Below are 19,375 nucleotides of genomic sequence, written 5' to 3'. Positions count from 1 at the left end.
TGAAGGTCAGTGTATGAGCTCTCTACTGTGAACGTGGACATTGCTGTGTGTGTGTCTGTCTGTCTGTCTGTCTGTGAAATCTGACTCTCCATCTCCCATCTCTCCCCTCCCTTTCTTCCTCCCCTCTTCTCTCTCCACCGGTATGGTGAGGCAGAGAGGGCCATGCAGCAGGTGTTGAAGTTGGATCAGGACTGTGAGGATGCCTCCACTGAGCCCTTCAACTGCGAGGTCCTGCAGCTCATGTTAAGGGGAGACAGGGGTCAGGATCTAGTCTTGTGTTATTGGATTTCTCAAAGTGTCCAAAGCTTTGTTGATTGGTGAACTTGTCTGCTTCTTTGCATTTTCAGTTTTTTTTCTGAGATCTGCACTAATATCAGTTTATCAATTCACCCCTCCCCCCCCACCATGTAGGATCTGGGTTTTGAGGAGATGATATCAGTTTATAAATTCTCTCTCTCTCTCTCTCTCTCTCTCTCTCTCTCTCTCTCTCTCTCTCTCTCTCTCTCTCTCTCTCTCCTCTCTCTCTCTCTCGAGGAGATGCAGGGTGTGTTGCTGCTAGAAGTTTACAACGATGCAGGCTGCTCTCAGCTCTCCTGGGGCTGCCAGATGTATAGTATAGACAGTCTGCACTAGTAGACCCCACCACAGGGGATATAGTATAGACAGGCTGCACTACCAGACCCCACCACAGAGGGTATAGTATAGACAGGTTGCACTACCAGACCCCACCACAGGGGACATAGTATAGACAGGCTGTACTACCAGATCCCACCACAGGGGACATAGTATAGACAGGCTGCACTACCAGACCCCACCACAGCGGACCTAGTATAGACAGGCTGCACTACCAGACCCCACCACAGGGGGTATAGTATAGACAGGTTGCACTACCAGACCCAACCACAGGGGACATAGTATAGACAGGCTGCACTACCAGACCCCACCACGGTGGGCATAGTATAGACAGGCTGCACTACCAGACCCCACCACAGGGGACATAGTATAGACAGGCTGCACTACCAGACCCCACCACGGTGGGCATAGTATAGACAGGCTGCACTACCAGACCCCACCACAGGGGACATAGTATAGAAATGATGCACTACCAGACCCCACCACAGGGGGTATAGTATAGACAGGCTGCACTACCAGACCCCACCACAGTTAATAGGTGTTTGTTAGGTGTTTGTTTAAGATATCAGCTAACCCAATCATGATATAGCAGTCTGATGCCCGACTGCACAGTCAATGACATGGCACGCAACCATGAGTCAGCCTGGAACGTCACCAGTGTCCATGGGGTGTTCTAACACCCACACTAGACCACCTTAAATGAAACAAGTAGTGTGCTGCTGTGGATATTGGAACAAGGCCTTTATCTTCAGTTCAGTGATTTTATACATATACACTGACTATACCAATCATTAAGAACACATTCCTAATATTGAGTTGCACCCCCCATTTTTGCCCTCAGATCAGCCTAAATTCATTGGGGCATGGACTCTACAATGTGTCAAAAGCAATCCACGGGGTTCCTAACTTCCCTGAAAAGCTGCAAATCGTGGGGGCTATTTGATGCTAATGCAGAACGCCACAGGATGTTTTTGTGCTGGTCAAGGGCAGTCAGGTCTGGAGTGAAACAAGGGCTATATCTCTTCCTGGTTCAACATTTTTGAATGGGGCATGCTTATTTAAGATGGTGAGTAAAGGACTTTTAAAGAATAACCAGGAATCCTCTACTGACGGATTGAGGTCAATATGCTTCCAGGATACTCGGGCCAGGTCGATTAGAAAGGCCTGCTTGCTGAAGTGTTTTAGGGAGCGTTTGACAGTGATGAGGGGTGGTCGTTTGACCGCAGACCCATTACGGATGCAGGCAATGAGGCAGTGATCGCTGAGATCCTGGTTGAAGACAGCAGAGGTGTATTTGGAGGGCAGGTTGGTTAGGACGATATCTATGAGGGTGCCCGTGTTTACGGATTTGGGGTTGTACCTGGTAGGTTCATTAATAATATGTGTGAGATTGAGGGCATCTAGCCATCTAACCTATGACCCCAAACACCACAGATACTCAACACAAAATTCCACTATACTCCCATCAAACTCTCTCTCTATCGCTCTCTGTCACTCTCTCGTTCCCTCTCTTTCCATCTCTCCCCACTCTCTCTCTCTTCCTTTTCTTTCTTTCTCTCTCTTCCTTTTCGCTCTCTCTCTCTCGCTCGCTCTCTCTCGCTCTCTCTCGCTCTCTCTCTCGCTCTCTCTCTCGCTCTCTCTCTCGCTCTCTCTCTGGTTCTTTGGGAATAATTGATACAGCTACGGGTGTTTGGAGCTCTACTCCTCTGACTTGCTCCTGATTGGCCAAAGGGATACTTCCACAAAGGGAGTGTACTAATAGGGTTGAAGGTCACTGTCTGATCTTTCTACTGTAAACGTGGACATTGATCTGTGTGTGTGTTTGTCTGTCAGAAATCTGGCTCTCTCTCCATCTCCCCCCTCCTCTCCCTCCCTCCTCCCCTCTTCTCCCTCCAGGGGTATGGTGAGGCAGACAGGGCCATGTAACACAGTGGAGGCTTCTCAGAGGAGGAAGGGGAGGACCATCCTCCTTTGTGAATTTAATAAAAATAAAATGTCTTAAACATTGAAAAAAGTGATCTTTTTAAGATAAAACTATGTCATCAAATAAATTATTAAAACATACTATTTTGCAATGAAGGTCTACAGTAGCCTCAACAGCACTCTGTAGGGTAGCACCATCGAGTAGCTGGAGGACAGCTAGCTTCTGTACTCCTCTGGGTACACTGATTTCAATACTAAAACCTAGGAGGCTCATGATTCCTACCCACTTCCATAGACTTACACAGTAATTATGACAACTTCCGGACGATGTCCTCCACCCTGTCAGCACTCTTGCAGCATGAACTGACATGTTGTCCACCCAATCCGAGAATCAGAGAATAAATCTAGTACTGAAAGCATAAGCTACAGATAGATATCACTGCAGTGCACTCAATGTGGTGAGTAGTTGGCTCAAAGAGAGAGAAATACAATAGTTGAACAGTTTTGAACAAACACAGTACTTCCAAAATGAAGAAGAAGCAAGAGAGAAATAGAGAGATTTCGTATTTTGTTTTCACTTTCACTTACTTAGCAAATGCAGCTATCTAGTTTAGCCTACTCAAACACGCTGCTCAAACAGAGGGATGCTATGTTAGCTAGCTGGCTATGACTATCCAACACAACACTGGAACTCTTCCAAGTCATGGTAAGCTATTGGTTTGACTAATTTATTGCCACCGGGGCTCGCCGGTGTAACTGCTTACTACTGACTGTAAACTGTAACGTTACCTCATGATTTTAGCGGGTTTACTAGCGCTTTAGTTCTATTAGCTATGTTGACTATGACGTTACTTTAGCTAATATGGTGACAACGATATAGGGTGTGTGTAGTGGTTTGGCTTGGAAAGGTTTTTTCCCCTGGTCACATACAGCTGATGTGTTGTGCATTGCAACTATAACAACCTCCACTCTTCTGGGAAGGCTTTCCACTAGATGTTGGAACATTGCTGTGGGGACTTGTTTCCATTCAGCCACAAGAGCATTAGTGAGGTCGGGGACTGATGTTCAGAGATTAGTCCTGGCTTGCAGTCGGCGTTCCAATTCATCCCAAAGGTTTTTGATTGGTTTGAGGTCTGGGCTCTGCAGGCCATTCAAGATCTTCCACACTGATCTCGACAAACCATTTCTGTAGTGATCTTGCTTTGTACACGGGGGCATTGTCATGCTGAAACAGGAAAGTGTCTTCCCCAAACTGTTGCCACAAAGTTGAAGCACAGAATCATATAGAATGTCATTGTATGCTGTAGCGTTAAGATCTCTCTTCACTGGAACTAAGGGATCTAGCCTGAACCATGAAAAAGATCCCCGCCAAACCCAGATTCATCGGTCTGTCTGCCAGATGGAGAAGCCTGATTCATCACTCTAGAGAACACGTTTCCACTGCTCCAGAGTCTAATGATGGCAAGCTTTACACTACTCCAGCCGACGCTTGGCATTGCGCATGGTGATCTTAAGCTTGTGTGCGGCTGCTCGGCCATGGAATCCCATTTCATGAAGCTCCCGGCAAACAACTCTTGTGCTGATATTGCTTCCAGCAGCAGTTCGGAACTCGGTAGTGACTGTTGCAGCCGAGGACAGACAATTTTTTTTACGCGCTAGGCACTTCAGCACTTGGCTGGTCCCGTCTTGTGAGCTTGTGTGGCCTACCACTTCGCGGCTGAGCCGTTGTTGCTCCTAGACGTTACCACTTCATAATAACAGCACTTACAGTTGACCAGGGCAGAAATTTGACGAACTGACTTGTTGTAAAGGTGGCATCCTATGAAGGTGCCACATTGAAAGTCACTGAGCTCTTCAGAAAGGCCATTCTACTACCAATGTTTGTTGATGGAGATTGCTCGATTTTATACATATGTCAGCAACGGGTGTGTTATGGCCTAATCCACTAATCTGAAGGGATGTTCACGTACTTTTGAATATATAGTGTCCTGAGGTTTGTTATATGTCCTAGATATAGGACAGTCACTTCAAAACCTTAGTTCTTAATATACATTTTTTCACTGTCTTTTTTTGCCATTTGAATGTGTTATTCAATGTGTTAATATGGGCTATAGCAGTAAAGGATAAATTCAATATTTTATCAAATCATTTTTAAGTATTTTTTTTTAACCTAAAGGTGTACTATAAATAAAAATCAAATAGCTAAATGATCCATGGTAGGACCACCTTAAAACAATTCCATATGTCAGCTAGTAGAACCCCCCCAAACGGCTTAGACATGTACAAGTTCAGAAACCCAGTGTCAGAGGGAACAATGTCCAGCACCTAAACACACAAATCAAATTAAATTGTATTTGTCACATGCGCCAAATACAACAGGTCTGTAGACCTTACTGTAAAATGGTTAATGACAAGCCCTTAACTAACAATGTAGTTGTTTTTATGTAAGAAAATAATACATTTTTTTTTTTATTATGGAAATGCTACAATAAAAATCACAAAATAACAATAACGAAGCACCAATAACCAAATACATGGTTTGTAATTTAGATTGTAATTTAAAAAAACACGCATCATGCAGACACAGTGGGACACAATAATCCCAGACAGACAGACTTAGTTATATGCATGTCAGGGTTCACTTTGGGTCCGTTGTTCTGAAGATCAGTGACCTGAACACATCTCTTTCATACAAGAACACACTGGAAACTCAGAGCAGCTTGCCTTGGCCTTGGCCTAATGACAGCTCACTGTTGTCTGTTGTTTCTAGCTAGCTAATGTTGATAGCTAAATGTTAGCTAACTAACTAGCTCACTAGCTAACTATGGGGTCTTGCTGTAATTCAGTGGCAGCACATCATATTGTTCACAATCCAGTCCATTCAGAGTAGCTGTGTGATGCACAAAAATACTTGTTAATCGCTGAATAACAGCAGCTTCATGTAGCTAACAAGCTAGCTGAGCTCAATAATTTACTCAATTCAAACGCCAGTTCAACATAAGTCCCAATAACACAGTATTTTTACGTGCATGCCTGGTTCATTCTATATATATATACTGCTCAAAAAAATAAAGGGAACACTTAAACAACACATCCTAGATCTGAATGACAGAAATAATCTTATTAAATACTTTTTTCTTTACATAGTTGAATGTGCTGACAACAAAATCACACAAAAATAATCAATGGAAATCCAATTTATCAACCCATGGAGGTCTGGATTTGGAGTCACACTCAAAATTAAAGTGGAAAACCACACTACAGGCTGATCCAACTTTGATGTAATGTCCTTAAAACAAGTCAAAATGAGGCTCAGTAGTGTGTGTGGCCTCCACGTGCCTGTATGACCTCCTTACAACGCCTGGGCATGCTCCTGATGAGGTGGCGGATGGTCTCCTGAGGGATCTCCTCCCAGACCTGGACTAAAGCATCCGCCAACTCCTGGACAGTCTGTGGTGCAACGTGGCGTTAGTGGATGGAGTGAGACATGATGTCCCAGATGTGCTGAATTGGATTCAGGTCTGGGGAACGGGCGGGCCAGTCCATAGCATCAATGCCTTCCTCTTGCAGGAACTGCTGACACACTCTAGCCACATGAGGTCTAGCATTGTCTTGCATTAGGAGGAACCCAGGGCCAACCGCACCAGCATATGGTCTCACAAGGGGTCTGAGGATCTCATCTCGGTACCTAATGGCAGTCAGGCTACCTCTGGCGAGCACATGGAGGGCTGTGCGGCCCCAAAAAGAAATGGCACCCCACACCATGACTGACCCCACCGTCAAACCGGTCATGCTGGAGGATGTTGCAGGCAGCAGAACGTTCTCCACGGCATCTCCAGACTCTGTCACGTCTGTCACGTGCTCAGTGTGAACCTGCTTTCATCTGTGAAGAGCACAGGGTGCCAGTGGCGAATTTGCCAATCTTGGTGTTCTCTGGAAAATGCCAAACGTCCTGCACGGTGTTGGGCTGTAAGCACAACCCCCACCTGTGGACGTCGGGCCCTCATACCACCCTCATGGAGTCTGTTTCTGACCGTTTGAGCAGACACATGCACATTTGTGGCCTGCTGGAGGTCATTTTGCAGGGCTCTGGCAGTGCTTCTCCTGCTCCTCCTTGCACAAAGGCGGAGGTAGCGGTCCTGCTGCTGGGTTGTTGCCCTCCTCCGGCATCCTCCACGTCTCCTGATGTACTGGCCTGTCTCCTGGTAGCGCCTCCATGCTCTGGACACTACGCTGACAGACACAGCAAACCTTCTTGCCACAGCTCGCATTGATGTGCCATCCTGGATGAGCTGCACTACCTGAGCCACTTGTGTGGGTTGTAGACTCCGTCTCATGCTACCACTAGAGTGAAAGCACCGCCAGCATTCAAAAGTGACCAAAACATCAGCCAGGAAGCATAGGAACTGAGAAGTGGTCTGTGGTCCCCACCTGCAGAACCACTCCTTTATTGGGGGTGTCTTGCTAATTGCCTATAATTTCCACCTGTTGTCTATTCCATTTGCACAACAGCATGTGAAATGTATTGTCAATCAGTGTTGCTTCCTAAGAGGACAGTTTGATTTCACAGAAGTGTGATTGACTTGGAGTTACATTGTGTTGTTTAGGTGTTCCCTTTATTTTTTTGAGCAGTGTATATATATAGACACATACATTTTCAAATGTTATTTTATCTTCAATATTGTATATTTTCATTGGACTTGTAGAGACATATGAAGCCTGGAGGCTGCAGTAATGTTGAGATGTCAGTAGGGAGAGCTCTAGTCTAGAACACTGGTACCAAAGATACTCCCCTTTCATCTGTTCTGGAACCTTCAGTACCAGCTGATGAGGAGTGATGGGAATGGGTCACATTTTGTCTCTTGTAAAACATGTAGGCCCACTCCTCAAATATAGAAATGCAACTACAGTATTCTGACATTAGACCATTTTCTATTTAGATACAGTAACATCCCTTATGTGACATGCTGTTGCTGCATGTTAATGCCCTGACTAGGCTACTTTAAAATGTGTCAACCACAGAACTCACACAGGCTACGCCTGCTTCTACTAACACTTACAGTAGACTACTTCTTGTTCCCACGCATTGACAGTACGTTGACTAACTGTTCAAGACCTCTCCCCTTCACTTAACTCTGTAAGTACACTTGTTGATATCTTGGAATATAGTTTTTGTTTTGATGTTTTTAGCCGTACATCACATGACTTCCTGTATCTTTGTACTTGTTGGTTTATATTGAACTGTGTTTTGGTTGTTACATCAGGGCCTGTATTCATAAAGTGTCTCAGACGGTCCATATCATTATGATCTAAAAGGCTAAACTGATCCCAGATCAGCTCTCCTACTCTGATACACTTTGTGAATACTGATCCTGGACTGTGGTTTTATGTGTTTAGTTTAGTTCAGTTCAATTGCATGTTTAAAACATGTTCAGTAGAGTATGCCAGTAATACCCAGATCTCCATTCAATAGGGTCATGTTCACTGTCAAAGTATAACAGGGTCAAGAATAACTGTGTGTGTGTGTGTGTGTGTGTGTGTGTGTGTGTGTGTGTGTGTGTGTGTGTGTGTGTGTGTGTGTGTGTGTTTCTGTGAGTGTAAATTTATTTTTACATATTCATCTGATTGTGGGCTATACAGTCACGACAAATTATTGGCACCCTTGACAATCTCACCTCTTGTACTTTACAGTACATATAGTAACTACAAATAATACATTTACATTGTTTTGGAGAGCAATAGTGGTTTATTCACCTTCAATATCATCATCATCGTCTGTACAAAATAAACACAGACACTTTCAGAAGGAGCAATGTCCTGTTACATGAAATATTATTTATTGCCATTTTAAAACACATGATGCAGACACAATATGACATCATGGATGTTTGGAGTGTTCAAGGTAGTTCCATCAGCGAGGGCATTCCACTCCGGAACACAGAAAGATGGAACATACCGGAATGTTCCATGATTGATAATATTACATCTCACAGTTAACAAGTTCAGATTTTTTATTGATTTAAAGCCTTTGTCCTAAGATGAATATCCACCATTTTGTCCAATTAGTAGTTAGAGAATAGAATACATCATTGTTTAGTGAGAATGTGATGTCATCTGTTTCTTGACCCCCTAACTAGTGTCAAACTTTCCCAGGTAGGAAGAGAGGGGTGAGGGGTGGATGGGAGAGTGGAGATCCAATGGAAAGGTATCGTTTACCCCCCTGATAGCCCCATTGAGTCCGTTTTTTGGGATAGAGCATGGGGCGGGGGCAGTGGGGGTAAATATGGGCGTCCCTTATGATAGGCCACACCCACAGGAAGTGCCACTAAATTATGTTGTCGAACAGATGCATGGACTGCATGATGTTCTCATCCTGGACGGGAGGCAGGAAGGGACAAAAAGCACAACGGGTAAGAAGTAGCTGGAGAGAAGGTTTAATTCTATTTCCATGTGTCTCTTTCCTCATAGAAATCCTGTTGTATAAGAACCCAAAGTGAACCGGAGGGCCTTGTTGTGGTCACAATAACAACCCTTTGTCAGACATCCCTGTGGTCCTTCACACATTCCTGAGTCAGTACCTAGGGATTAGTAGAGGTCATCCAGACCGTTTTTACATGTATAAACAGCTGGATCTCGTCTGAGTGGTTAGTTGACAATGCCGAGACCCGCTACGTACTTAATGCTGATTGGTTTAGGTTCTGTCCACTATAGTGCTGTCTGGTCAGAACATGGTGTTGAGGCCCGTCACTCTACTCTTGATGGTCACCACCACCACATACATGCAGACACAGCTGTTTCCATTTGAAGATGTTTTATATTATTGTGTGGTTATATTCGCTGGTCTCACACTTCAGTAAGGAACTGCATGTCAAAAGTCTGTCAGCAACACAACACTTCTTCTCAAGACTGACGATGCCGTGCACTAACTAAAGGTGAGGGGAGGCGGTGTCCTGCAGCGCATCCAAGCACCCTGATTGGTTGGATAAACAGCGGTGCATAGGGTGATTGACAGGGCTGCAGGCCAGTCAAGTTGAGAGGGCATGCAAATGCACACAGTCATACCAGGCCCATAGGGCTCTGGTCAAAGGTAGTGCACTATATTTGGGACGTATTGAGTGTAACAGAATGACAGTGGCATGTTGTACGACTACAAACGTGTTTGTGTGGTTAAATGTGACTTTGTCAAGTAGACAGTGTTGTGTTTCACCAATCTATCTGATGTATTGTCAGTTTGTAATGTTGTTATTAGCCCAACTTTATTGAGGACATTATTATTAGGATGGTGCAGTGTCCGTGTGTCACGGCTGTTCGAATGATTGGACCAAAATGCAGCGTCGGTTTCGTTCCACATATTTATTAAACGGGAAACTGAATGCAATACACTTAAATACTTGAAAGAACACAAAACAACAAACCGTGACGCAGAGAAGAAAACACACTACCCAAAATATAATCACCCACAAAGACAGGTGGGATAAACATCAACTTAAATATGACCTCCAATTAGAGACAACGACAACCGGCTGCCTCTAATTGGAGGTCATGCCAAACAAAAACCAACATAGAAATACAAAACTAGAAACTGAACATAGACATACAAAAAACAGATAAACACCCCCTGTCATGCCCTGACCACTCTACCATAGAAAATAACAACTTACTATGGTCAGGACGTGACACAGTGGAATTTTCTATCCCAATGATAATAATTAACAATCAATAAGCCTTGACTAATCCCCAAGGTTTGTAAGACACTGGGTTAAGAATAATTAGTCAAGGACTCAGCTTTCTGCAAAAGGTTCGTACAGTTTATTCAGAGAACGTTCTGAAGTACATTACACAAAGATGTTCATTTTATGCTCACTCCCCGCTTACGCACATACCTACACACAAACAATAGATATCCTACGGACACCCATACACACGAACACTAGGTGAATTGTATCCCTCCCGGACTTCTCACCACTGTTAATCACTACCCAGCGCTGCCTGTTCCTTTCCCCCGAGATTAGGGGGACCTTGAAGGTTACTCCCTGTTTTCTCCTAAGTCTCTCCAGGTCAGGTCAAACACATGTCTACAGTTCCCTTAGGCCCACTAACACACACACACACATTTCCCTTCCTACCGGGTCTTCTACTAGACCTTATGGGACTTACATTCAGTACTTTAATTATTCATTACACATGCTACATAACTATTAATTACTAATCAGTTACGTTTCAGGGATGAATTCTTTATTAATTTACCTTTATTATATAATTCCCTTATCATGCAGTAATGTTGAGATACCAGTAGGGAGAGCTCTAGTCTAGAGCACACTTCAGCAGCACTTTGATGCAGCTGATGAGGAGTGTAAATTGAATGGGTTTGTAGAATAGAAGGAAAATCTAATGAAAGGCGTAGACCTTACCATGAAATGCTTACTTACAAGTCCATGGAACTGGCCAACTGTTAGCAGCACACCACCCTGCATCCCACTGCTAGCTTGCTTCTGAAGCTAAGCAGCATTCACCCTGGTCAGTCCCTGGATGGGAGACCAGAAGCTACTGGAAGTGGTGTTGGAGAGCCAGAAGGAGGCACTCTTTCCTCTGGTCTAAAAATATACATCCCAATGCCCCATGGCAGTGATTGGGGACATTGTCCTGTGTAGGGTGCTGTCTTTTGGATGGGATGTTAAACGGGTGTCCTGACTCTCTGTGGTCACTAAAAATCCCATGGCACTTATTGTAAGAGTAGGGGTGTTAACCCTGGTGTCCACTGCTAAAATTCACAATCTGGCCCTCATGCCACCTAATCATCCCCAGATTTGAATTGGCTCATTCATCCCCCTTTTAAATATTCCCCAGGTTGTTGCTGTAAATGAGAATTTTACCTACCTGGTAAAATAAGGCTTAGATAAATAATAATAAATATATAGAACTTTGACCTGTTCCATGTAGAACTGAGAGGGGCAAGGCAACACATTGTAAGATATTATAAACATTCTAAATAGTAGGCTATAGTAAACACATTCTAAGATAGTATAAACATTCCAAATAGTAGGCTATAGTAAACACATTCTAAGATATTATAAACATTCTAAATAGTAGACTATAGTAAACACATTCTAAGATATTATAAACATTCTAAATAGTAGACTATAGTAAACACATTCTAAGATATTATAAACATTCCAAATAGTAGGCTATAATAAACACATTCTAAGATATTATAAACATTCCAAATAGTAGACTATAGTAAACACATTCTAAGATATTATAAACATTCTAAATAGTAGGCTATAGTAAACACATTCTAAGATATTATAAACATTCCAAATAGTAGGCTATAGTAAACACATTCTAAATAGTAGACTATAGTAAACACATTCTAAGATATTATAAACATTCTAAATAGTAGGCTATAGTAAACACATTCTAAGATATTATAAACATTCTAAATAGTAGACTATAGTCAACACATTCTAAGATATTATAAACATTCTAAATAGTAGGTTATAGTAAACACATTCTAAGATATTATAAACATTCTAAATAGTAGGTTATAGTAAACACATTCTAAGATATTATAAACATTGTAAATAGTAGGTTATCCTCTCTGGGCTAGGCGGGACGAATTCGTCCCACCTACGTAGCAGCCACTTTAAGCCTGTGGCGCGATTTTCAAAACCTTAAAAATCCTATTACTTCAATTTCTCAAACATATGACTATTTTACAGCTATTTAAAGACAAGACTCTCGTTAATCTAACCACACTGTCCGATTTCAAAAAGGCTTTACAACGAAAGCAAAACATTAGATTATGTCAGCAGAGTACCAAGCCAGAAATAATCAGACACCCATTTTTCAAGCCAGCATATAATGTCACCAAAACCCAGAAGACAGCTAAATGCAGCACTCACCTTTGATGATCTTCATCAGATGACAACCCTAGGACATTATGTTATACAATACATGCATGTTTTGTTCAATCAAGTTCATATTTATATCAAAAAACAGCTTTTTACATTAGCATGTGACGTTCAGAACTAGCATACCCCCCGCAAACTTCCGGGGAATTCGCTAACATTTTACTAAATTACTCACGATAAACGTTCACAAAAAGCATAACAATTATTTTAAGAATTATAGATACAGACCTCCTCTATGCACTCGATATGTCCGATTTTAAAATAGCTTTTTGGTGAAAGCACATTTTGCAATATTCTAAGTACATAGCCCAGGCATCACGGGCTAGCTATTTAGACACCCGGCAAGTTTAGCACTCACCATAATTATATTTACTATTATAAAAGTTTGATTACCTTTTGTTGTCTTCGTCAGAATGCACCCTCAGGACTGCTACTTCAATAACAAATGTTGGTTTGGTCCAAAATAATCCATCGTTATATCCGAATAGCTGCGTTATGTTCGTGCGTTCCAGACACTATCCGAAATGGTAAAGAAGGGTCGCGCGCATGGCGCAATTCGTGACAAAAAAATTCTAAATATTCCATTACCGTACTTCGAAGCATGTCAACCGCTGTTTAAAATAAATTTTTACGCCATTTTTCTCGTAGAAAAGCGATAATATTCCGACAGGGAATCTCCTTTTCGGCAAACAGAGGAAAAAATCACAAAGGCGGGGGCGGTCGGGTCACGCGCCTAGGCCCAGTGTCCCTTGATCGGCCACTTGAGAAAGGCGATAATGTGTTTCAGCCTGGGGCTGGGATGACGACATTCTGTTTTTTCCCGGGCTCTGAGCGCCTATGGACGACGTAGGAAGTGTCACGTTAGAGCAGAGATCCTTAGTAAAAGATAGAGATGGAAAAGATGTTCAAGAAATGGTCAGACAGGCCACTTCCTGTAAAGGAATCTCTCAGGTTTTGACCTGCCATTTGAGTTCTGTTATACTCACAGACACCATTCAAACAGTTTTAGAAACTTTAGGGTGTTTTCTATCCATATGTAATAAGTATATGCATATTCTAGTTACTGGGTAGGAGTGGTAACCAGATTAAATCGGGTATGTTTTTTATCCAGCCTTGTCAATACTGCCCCCTAGCCCTAACAGGATTATAGTAAACACATTCTAAGATTTTATAAACATTCCAAATAGTAGGCTATAGTAAACACATTCTAAGTTATTATAAACATTCTAAATAGTAGGTTATAGTAAACACATTCTAAGATATTATAAACATTCCAAATAGTAGGTTATAGTCAACACTATTCTGACGTGCTTTTCTGCATGTCATGCATGTTAATGTCTTACAGAACTGTCCTTTCCTTCCTCTTTATCAGCTACTTGTGTTCTGACTACTTTAAATACAGTCGTATGAAAAAGTTTGGGTACCCCTGACAATTTCCATGATTTCCATTTATAAATAATTGGGTGTTTGGATCAGCAATTTCATTTTGGTCTATCAAATAACTGATGGACACAGTAATATTTCAGTAGTGAAATGAGGTTTATTGGATTAACAGAAAATGTGCAATATGCATCAAATCAAAATTAGACACGTGCATAAATTTGGGCACCCCAATAGAGAAATCACATCAATATTTAGTAGAGCCTCCTTTTGCTAAAATAACAGCCTCTAGATGCTTCCTATAGCCTCTAATGAGTGTGTGGATTCTGGATGAAGGTATCTTGGACCATTCATCCTTCAAAAATATCTCCAGTTCAGTTAGGTTTGATGGTTGCCGAGCATGGACAGCCCGCTTCAAATCATCCCACAGATTCTCAATGATATTCAGGTCTGGGGACTGGGATGGCCATTCCAGAACATTGTACTTGTTCCTCTGCATAAATGCCCGGGTAGATTTTGAGCAGTGTTTTGGGTCGTTGTCTTGTTGAAATATCCAGCCCCGGCGTAACTTCAACTTTGTGACTGATTCTTCAACATTATTCCCAAGAATCTGCTGATATTGGGTGGAATCCATGCGACCCTCAACTTTAACAAGATTCCCAGTACCGGCACTGGCCACACAGCCCCACAGCATGATGGAACCCCCACCAAATTTTACTGTGGGTAGCAAATGTTTTTCTTGGAACGCTGTGTTCTTTTGCCGCCATGCATAACGTCTCTTGTTATGACCAAATAACTCAATCTTTGTTTCATCAGTCCACAGCACCTTATTCCAAAATTAAGCTGGCTTGTCCAAATGTGCGTTTGCATACCTCAAGCGACTCTGTTTGTGGCGCGTGTGCAGAAAAGGCTTCTTCCGCATCACTCTCCCATACAGCTTCTCCTTGTGCAAAGTGCTCTGAATTGTTGAACGATGCACAGTGACACCATCTGCAGCAAGATGATGTTGTAGGTCTTTGGAGGTGGTCTGTGGGCTGTTTTTGACAGTTCTCACCATCCTTCACCTTACCGATATTTTACTTGGCCTGCCACTTCTGGCCTTAACAAGAACTGTGCCTGTGGTCTTCCATTTCCTCACTATGTTTCTCACAGTGGACACTGACAGCTTACATCTCTGTGATAGCTTTTTGTAGCCTTCCTCTAAACCATAATGTTGAACAATCTTTGTTTTCAGGTCATTTGAGAGTTGTTTTGAGGCCCCCACTTTGCCACTCTTCAGAGGAGAGTCAAAGAGAACAACACCTTGCAATTGGCCACCTTAAATACCTTTTCTCATGATTGGATGCACTTGTCTATGAAGTTCAAGGCTTAATGAGCTCACCAAACCAATTGTGTTCCAATTAATCAGTGCTAAGTAGTTACAGGTATTCAAATCAACAGAATGACAAGGGTGCCCACATTTTTGCAGAGCCTATTTTTCACATCTGATTTAATTTCATACAACTTAATATTGCTACACTAAAAATCTTTGTCTGGATAATACCCCAGTACTCAGCTTTTATTAGAAAATGAATGGCATGCCACTGTGATCATTTTCTGTGACGACAGAGTAAATTATTATGCAGCCTCAGAGGGGTGCCCAAACTTTTTCATACGACTGTATGTATCAACCACAGAACTGACACTTACTAGCAGTTCCCACTCACTACCAGTCAGTTGACTCACTGTACAAGACCTCTCCCCTTCACTCTGTAAGTACTCTTGATATCTTGAAATATAGTTGTTTGTTTTTAGCCATAAGTCATGTACTCAAGGGTCTCAGACTTGGAGTGCTGATCTAGGATCAGGTCCTGCTGGTCCATATAATTATGATCTAAATGGGAAACTAATCCTAGATCCTACTCTGAGACACTTTGTGAATACAGACACTATCATATAATGATGATATAAAAGGTATGTGTGACTTGTTGTTTAGTCTCACATCTTGGGGATAGGAGCTATCATTCAACCTGGTGGTAACTGCCTTGCTCAAATTGGCAGATTTTTCCACCTTGCCAGGTCGGGGATTTGAACCAGCAATGTTTCAGTTACTGGCTCAACTCTCTTAATCGCTATGCTACCTGCCGATACCGCTGACACAGACCATATTACCAAACTATTATGATGATGTTATTTACACACCATCCACTCAAGGCTGTGGTGATGATGTGTTGTTATACTGCATCCCAAATGACACCATATTCCCTATAGAGTGCACTACTTTTGACTAGAGCCCTACCTGCTGCCCCTGATGGTATGTATGTAGTTATTCACCAGCTATAGAGTGAGTTGTTGTTTATGTTTCTAAGACTGCAGGGTGGGAGATGCAACAATGGCCTTGAGAACAGCAGGAAGTGTGTTGGTGGTCTTTCTCTGGTCTGTAGCAGGTATGGTCTCATTCTTATCTTTTAGTTGCTCTGTTTAATAATCTACAGACATTTCTAAAAGGATAAGAATCATAATGTTATTCTGGTGTGTTCTGTTAGGAGTCTCCACTTCACTTTAAATAGTTATCTTTCACACCTCACTGAGTGATGCTTATCTGTGGTTTCCATTCACACTCAAATCAGGAACTATGGCAACAAAGAGTGGACAAACCCTACCTTCAGTGTGAGCCAATAGACCTTGTCTTCATTCTGATACCATTGTGTTGTGTGACTGTGTTTCAGTGGTACTGGGTCAGTATGGCTGGAGTGTGACTTACACCACTCAGAGTATCTGTGTCTTGAAGGGGTCAACAGTGGAGCTGTCCTGCTCTATCAGATATCCCAGTGGTACAGTCACATCAACCGTCTGGTTCACTAAATGGGGGACTGGTGTAGAACCTGAAGATCTAGGTCAGGACCCAGAGTATGCAGGTCGTCTGGAGTATCATGGGGATAAGAAGAATGGTCACAACCTGAGAATCACAGACCTGAGAGAGAAAGACTCAGCTACGTACAAGTTCAGATTTATAACAGATCAGACTGGAGGGAAATATACTGGTGATCCTGGAGTCACTCTGTCTGTCACAGGTACAGTAACATTCTATATACTGGTGATCCTGGAGTCACTCTGTCTGTAACAGGTACAGTAACATTCTATATACTGGTGATCCTGGAGTCACTCTGTCTGTAACAGGTACAGTAACATTCTATATACTGGTGATCCTGGAGTCTCTCTGTCTGTCACAGGTACAGTAACATTCTATATACTGGTGATCCTGGAGTCACTCTGTCTGTAACAGGTACAGTAACATTCTATATACTGGTGATCCTGGAGTCACTCTGTCTGTCACAGGTACAGTAACATTCTATATACTGGTGATCCTGGAGTCACTCTGTCTGTCACAGGTACAGTAACATTCTATATACTGGTGATCCTGGAGTCACTCTGTCTGTCACAGGTACAGTAACATTCTATATACTGGTGATCCTGGAGTCACTCTGTCTGTAACAGGTACAGTAACATTCTATATACTGGTGATCCTGGAGTCACTCTGTCTGTAAAAGGTACAATAACATTCTATATACTGGTGATGCTGGAGTCTCTCTGTCTGTAAAAGGTACAGTAACATTCTATATACTGGTGATCCTGGAGTTACTCTGTCTGTCACAGGTACAGTAACATTCTATATACTGGTGATCCTGGAGTCACTCTGTCTGTCACAGGTACAGTAACATTCTATATACTGGTGATCCTGGAGTCTCTCTGTCTGTCACAGGTACAGTAACATTCTATATACTGGTGATCCTGGAGTCTCTCTGTCTGTAACAGGTACAGTAACATTCTATATACTGGTGATCCTGGAGTCTCTCTGTCTGTAACAGGTACAGTAACATTCTATATACTGGTGATCCTGGAGTCTCTCTGTCTGTAAAAGGTACAGTAACATTCTATATACTGGTGATCCTGGAGTCACTCTGTCTGTTACAGGTACAGTAACATTCTATATACTGGTGATCCTGGAGTCACTCTGTCTGTAACAGGTACAGTAACATTCTATATACTGGTGATCCTGGAGTCACTCTGTCTGTAACAGGTACAGTAACATTCTATATACTGGTGATCCTGGAGTTACTCTGTCTGTAACAGGTACAGTAACATTCTATATACTGGTGATCCTGGAGTTACTCTGTCTGTAACAGGTACAGTAACATTCTATATACTGGTGATCCTGGAGTCACTCTGTCTGTCACAGGTACAGTAACATTCTATATACTGGTGATCCTGGAGTCACTCTGTCTGTCACAGGTACAGTAACATTCTATATACTGGTGATCCTGGAGTCACTCTGTCTGTCACAGGTACAGTAACATTCTATATACTGGTGATCCTGGAGTCTCTCTGTCTGTCACAGGTACAGTAACATTCTATATACTGGTGATCCTGGAGTCACTCTGTCTGTCACAGGTACAGTAACATTCTATATACTGGTGATCCTGGAGTCACTCTGTCTGTAACAGGTACAGTAACATTCTATATACTGGTGATCCTGGAGTCACTCTGTCTGTAACAGGTACAGTAACATTCTATATACTGGTGATCCTGGAGTCACTCTGTCTGTCACAGGTACAGTAACATTCTATATACTGGTGATCCTGGAGTCACTCTGTCTGTAACAGGTACAGTAACATTCTATATACTGGTGATCCTGGAGTCACTCTGTCTGTCACAGGTACAGTAACATGCTTTATACTGCTAGTCTGTTGAATTAATATCTACTGTCCATTTCGGTCTAGAAATTGGATTTGTATATATGAAACAGATTGAAGAATGAAATGTGTTTGAGAATGTCTTGCATCATGTGATTAAACTATGAACAGGTGATTCAGGGTTTTAATGTTGTGATCTACTCCAGCTCTGCAGGTGAAGGTGACTCCAACATGGTGGGCAACGTCGAAGACACTGACCTGTATCACCACCTGTACTCTGACTGGTAACCCCACCTACATCTGGTACAAGAATGGACAACATCTAGATGAGAGCACCTCCCCCCAGTACAAAGACCCAGTCTCCAGTAACTATGACGACAGTTACTCCTGTGCTGTAAAAGGCCATGAGGATCTCCACTCTCCTGCAGTGTGTGAGTGTTTCTTTAATTAACAATACCGTACAACCTCTGTGTGTGTTGGTTTCACTATGTAATATTAGAACTGTTATCATTTCTAGAAAGAACTGAGAATATAATCCAGTTGTCCTCTTGTTATGTCACTGTGTTTCAGGTGTTCAGGATCAGAGCTGCAGCAGAGTAACTTACACCAAGAGGAGAATCTGTGTCTTGAAGGGGTCAACAGTGGACATATCCTGTACTTATGTTGGTTATTATTCCACCACATCAACATTCTGGTTTAGAAGTGATAAGTCGACCCCTGAAGACCTAACCAGAGACCCAGGGTATACAGGTCGTGTGAAGTACACTGGAACATACAGAGGTCCCTTCATCCTGAGAATCACAGATCTGAGAGAGGAGGACTCAGCTGAGTATCGCTTCACTTTTAAAACAGACA

At 42.5% G+C, this 19,375-nt stretch overlaps 1 protein-coding gene across 1 annotated transcript in view; it reads left to right on the top strand.

Annotated features, from left to right (window-relative positions):
* The first annotated feature begins 8,838 nt into the window (after window positions 1-8,838).
* LOC106601625 (Fc receptor-like protein 5) overlaps window positions 8,839-19,375 on the top strand; it is a 15,071-nt gene continuing 4,534 nt past the window's right edge. Inside the window, exons 1-5 of the mRNA XM_082958669.1 lie at window positions 8,839-8,966; window positions 16,196-16,273; window positions 16,556-16,900; window positions 18,727-18,951; window positions 19,091-19,375. The exon at window positions 19,091-19,375 is cut by the window's right edge and continues 48 nt beyond it. Coding sequence (XP_082814795.1) covers window positions 8,840-8,966; window positions 16,196-16,273; window positions 16,556-16,900; window positions 18,727-18,951; window positions 19,091-19,375 — 1,060 coding nt within the window. The 5' untranslated portion in view covers window position 8,839. The remainder of the gene's footprint in view (window positions 8,967-16,195; window positions 16,274-16,555; window positions 16,901-18,726; window positions 18,952-19,090) is intronic.

This window comes from Salmo salar, chromosome 12, assembly GCF_965601325.2.
Source record: "Salmo salar chromosome 12, fSalSal1, whole genome shotgun sequence".
Classification (NCBI taxonomy): domain Eukaryota; kingdom Metazoa; phylum Chordata; class Actinopteri; order Salmoniformes; family Salmonidae; genus Salmo; species Salmo salar.
This window is presented reverse-complemented; position numbering and strand designations above follow the sequence as displayed.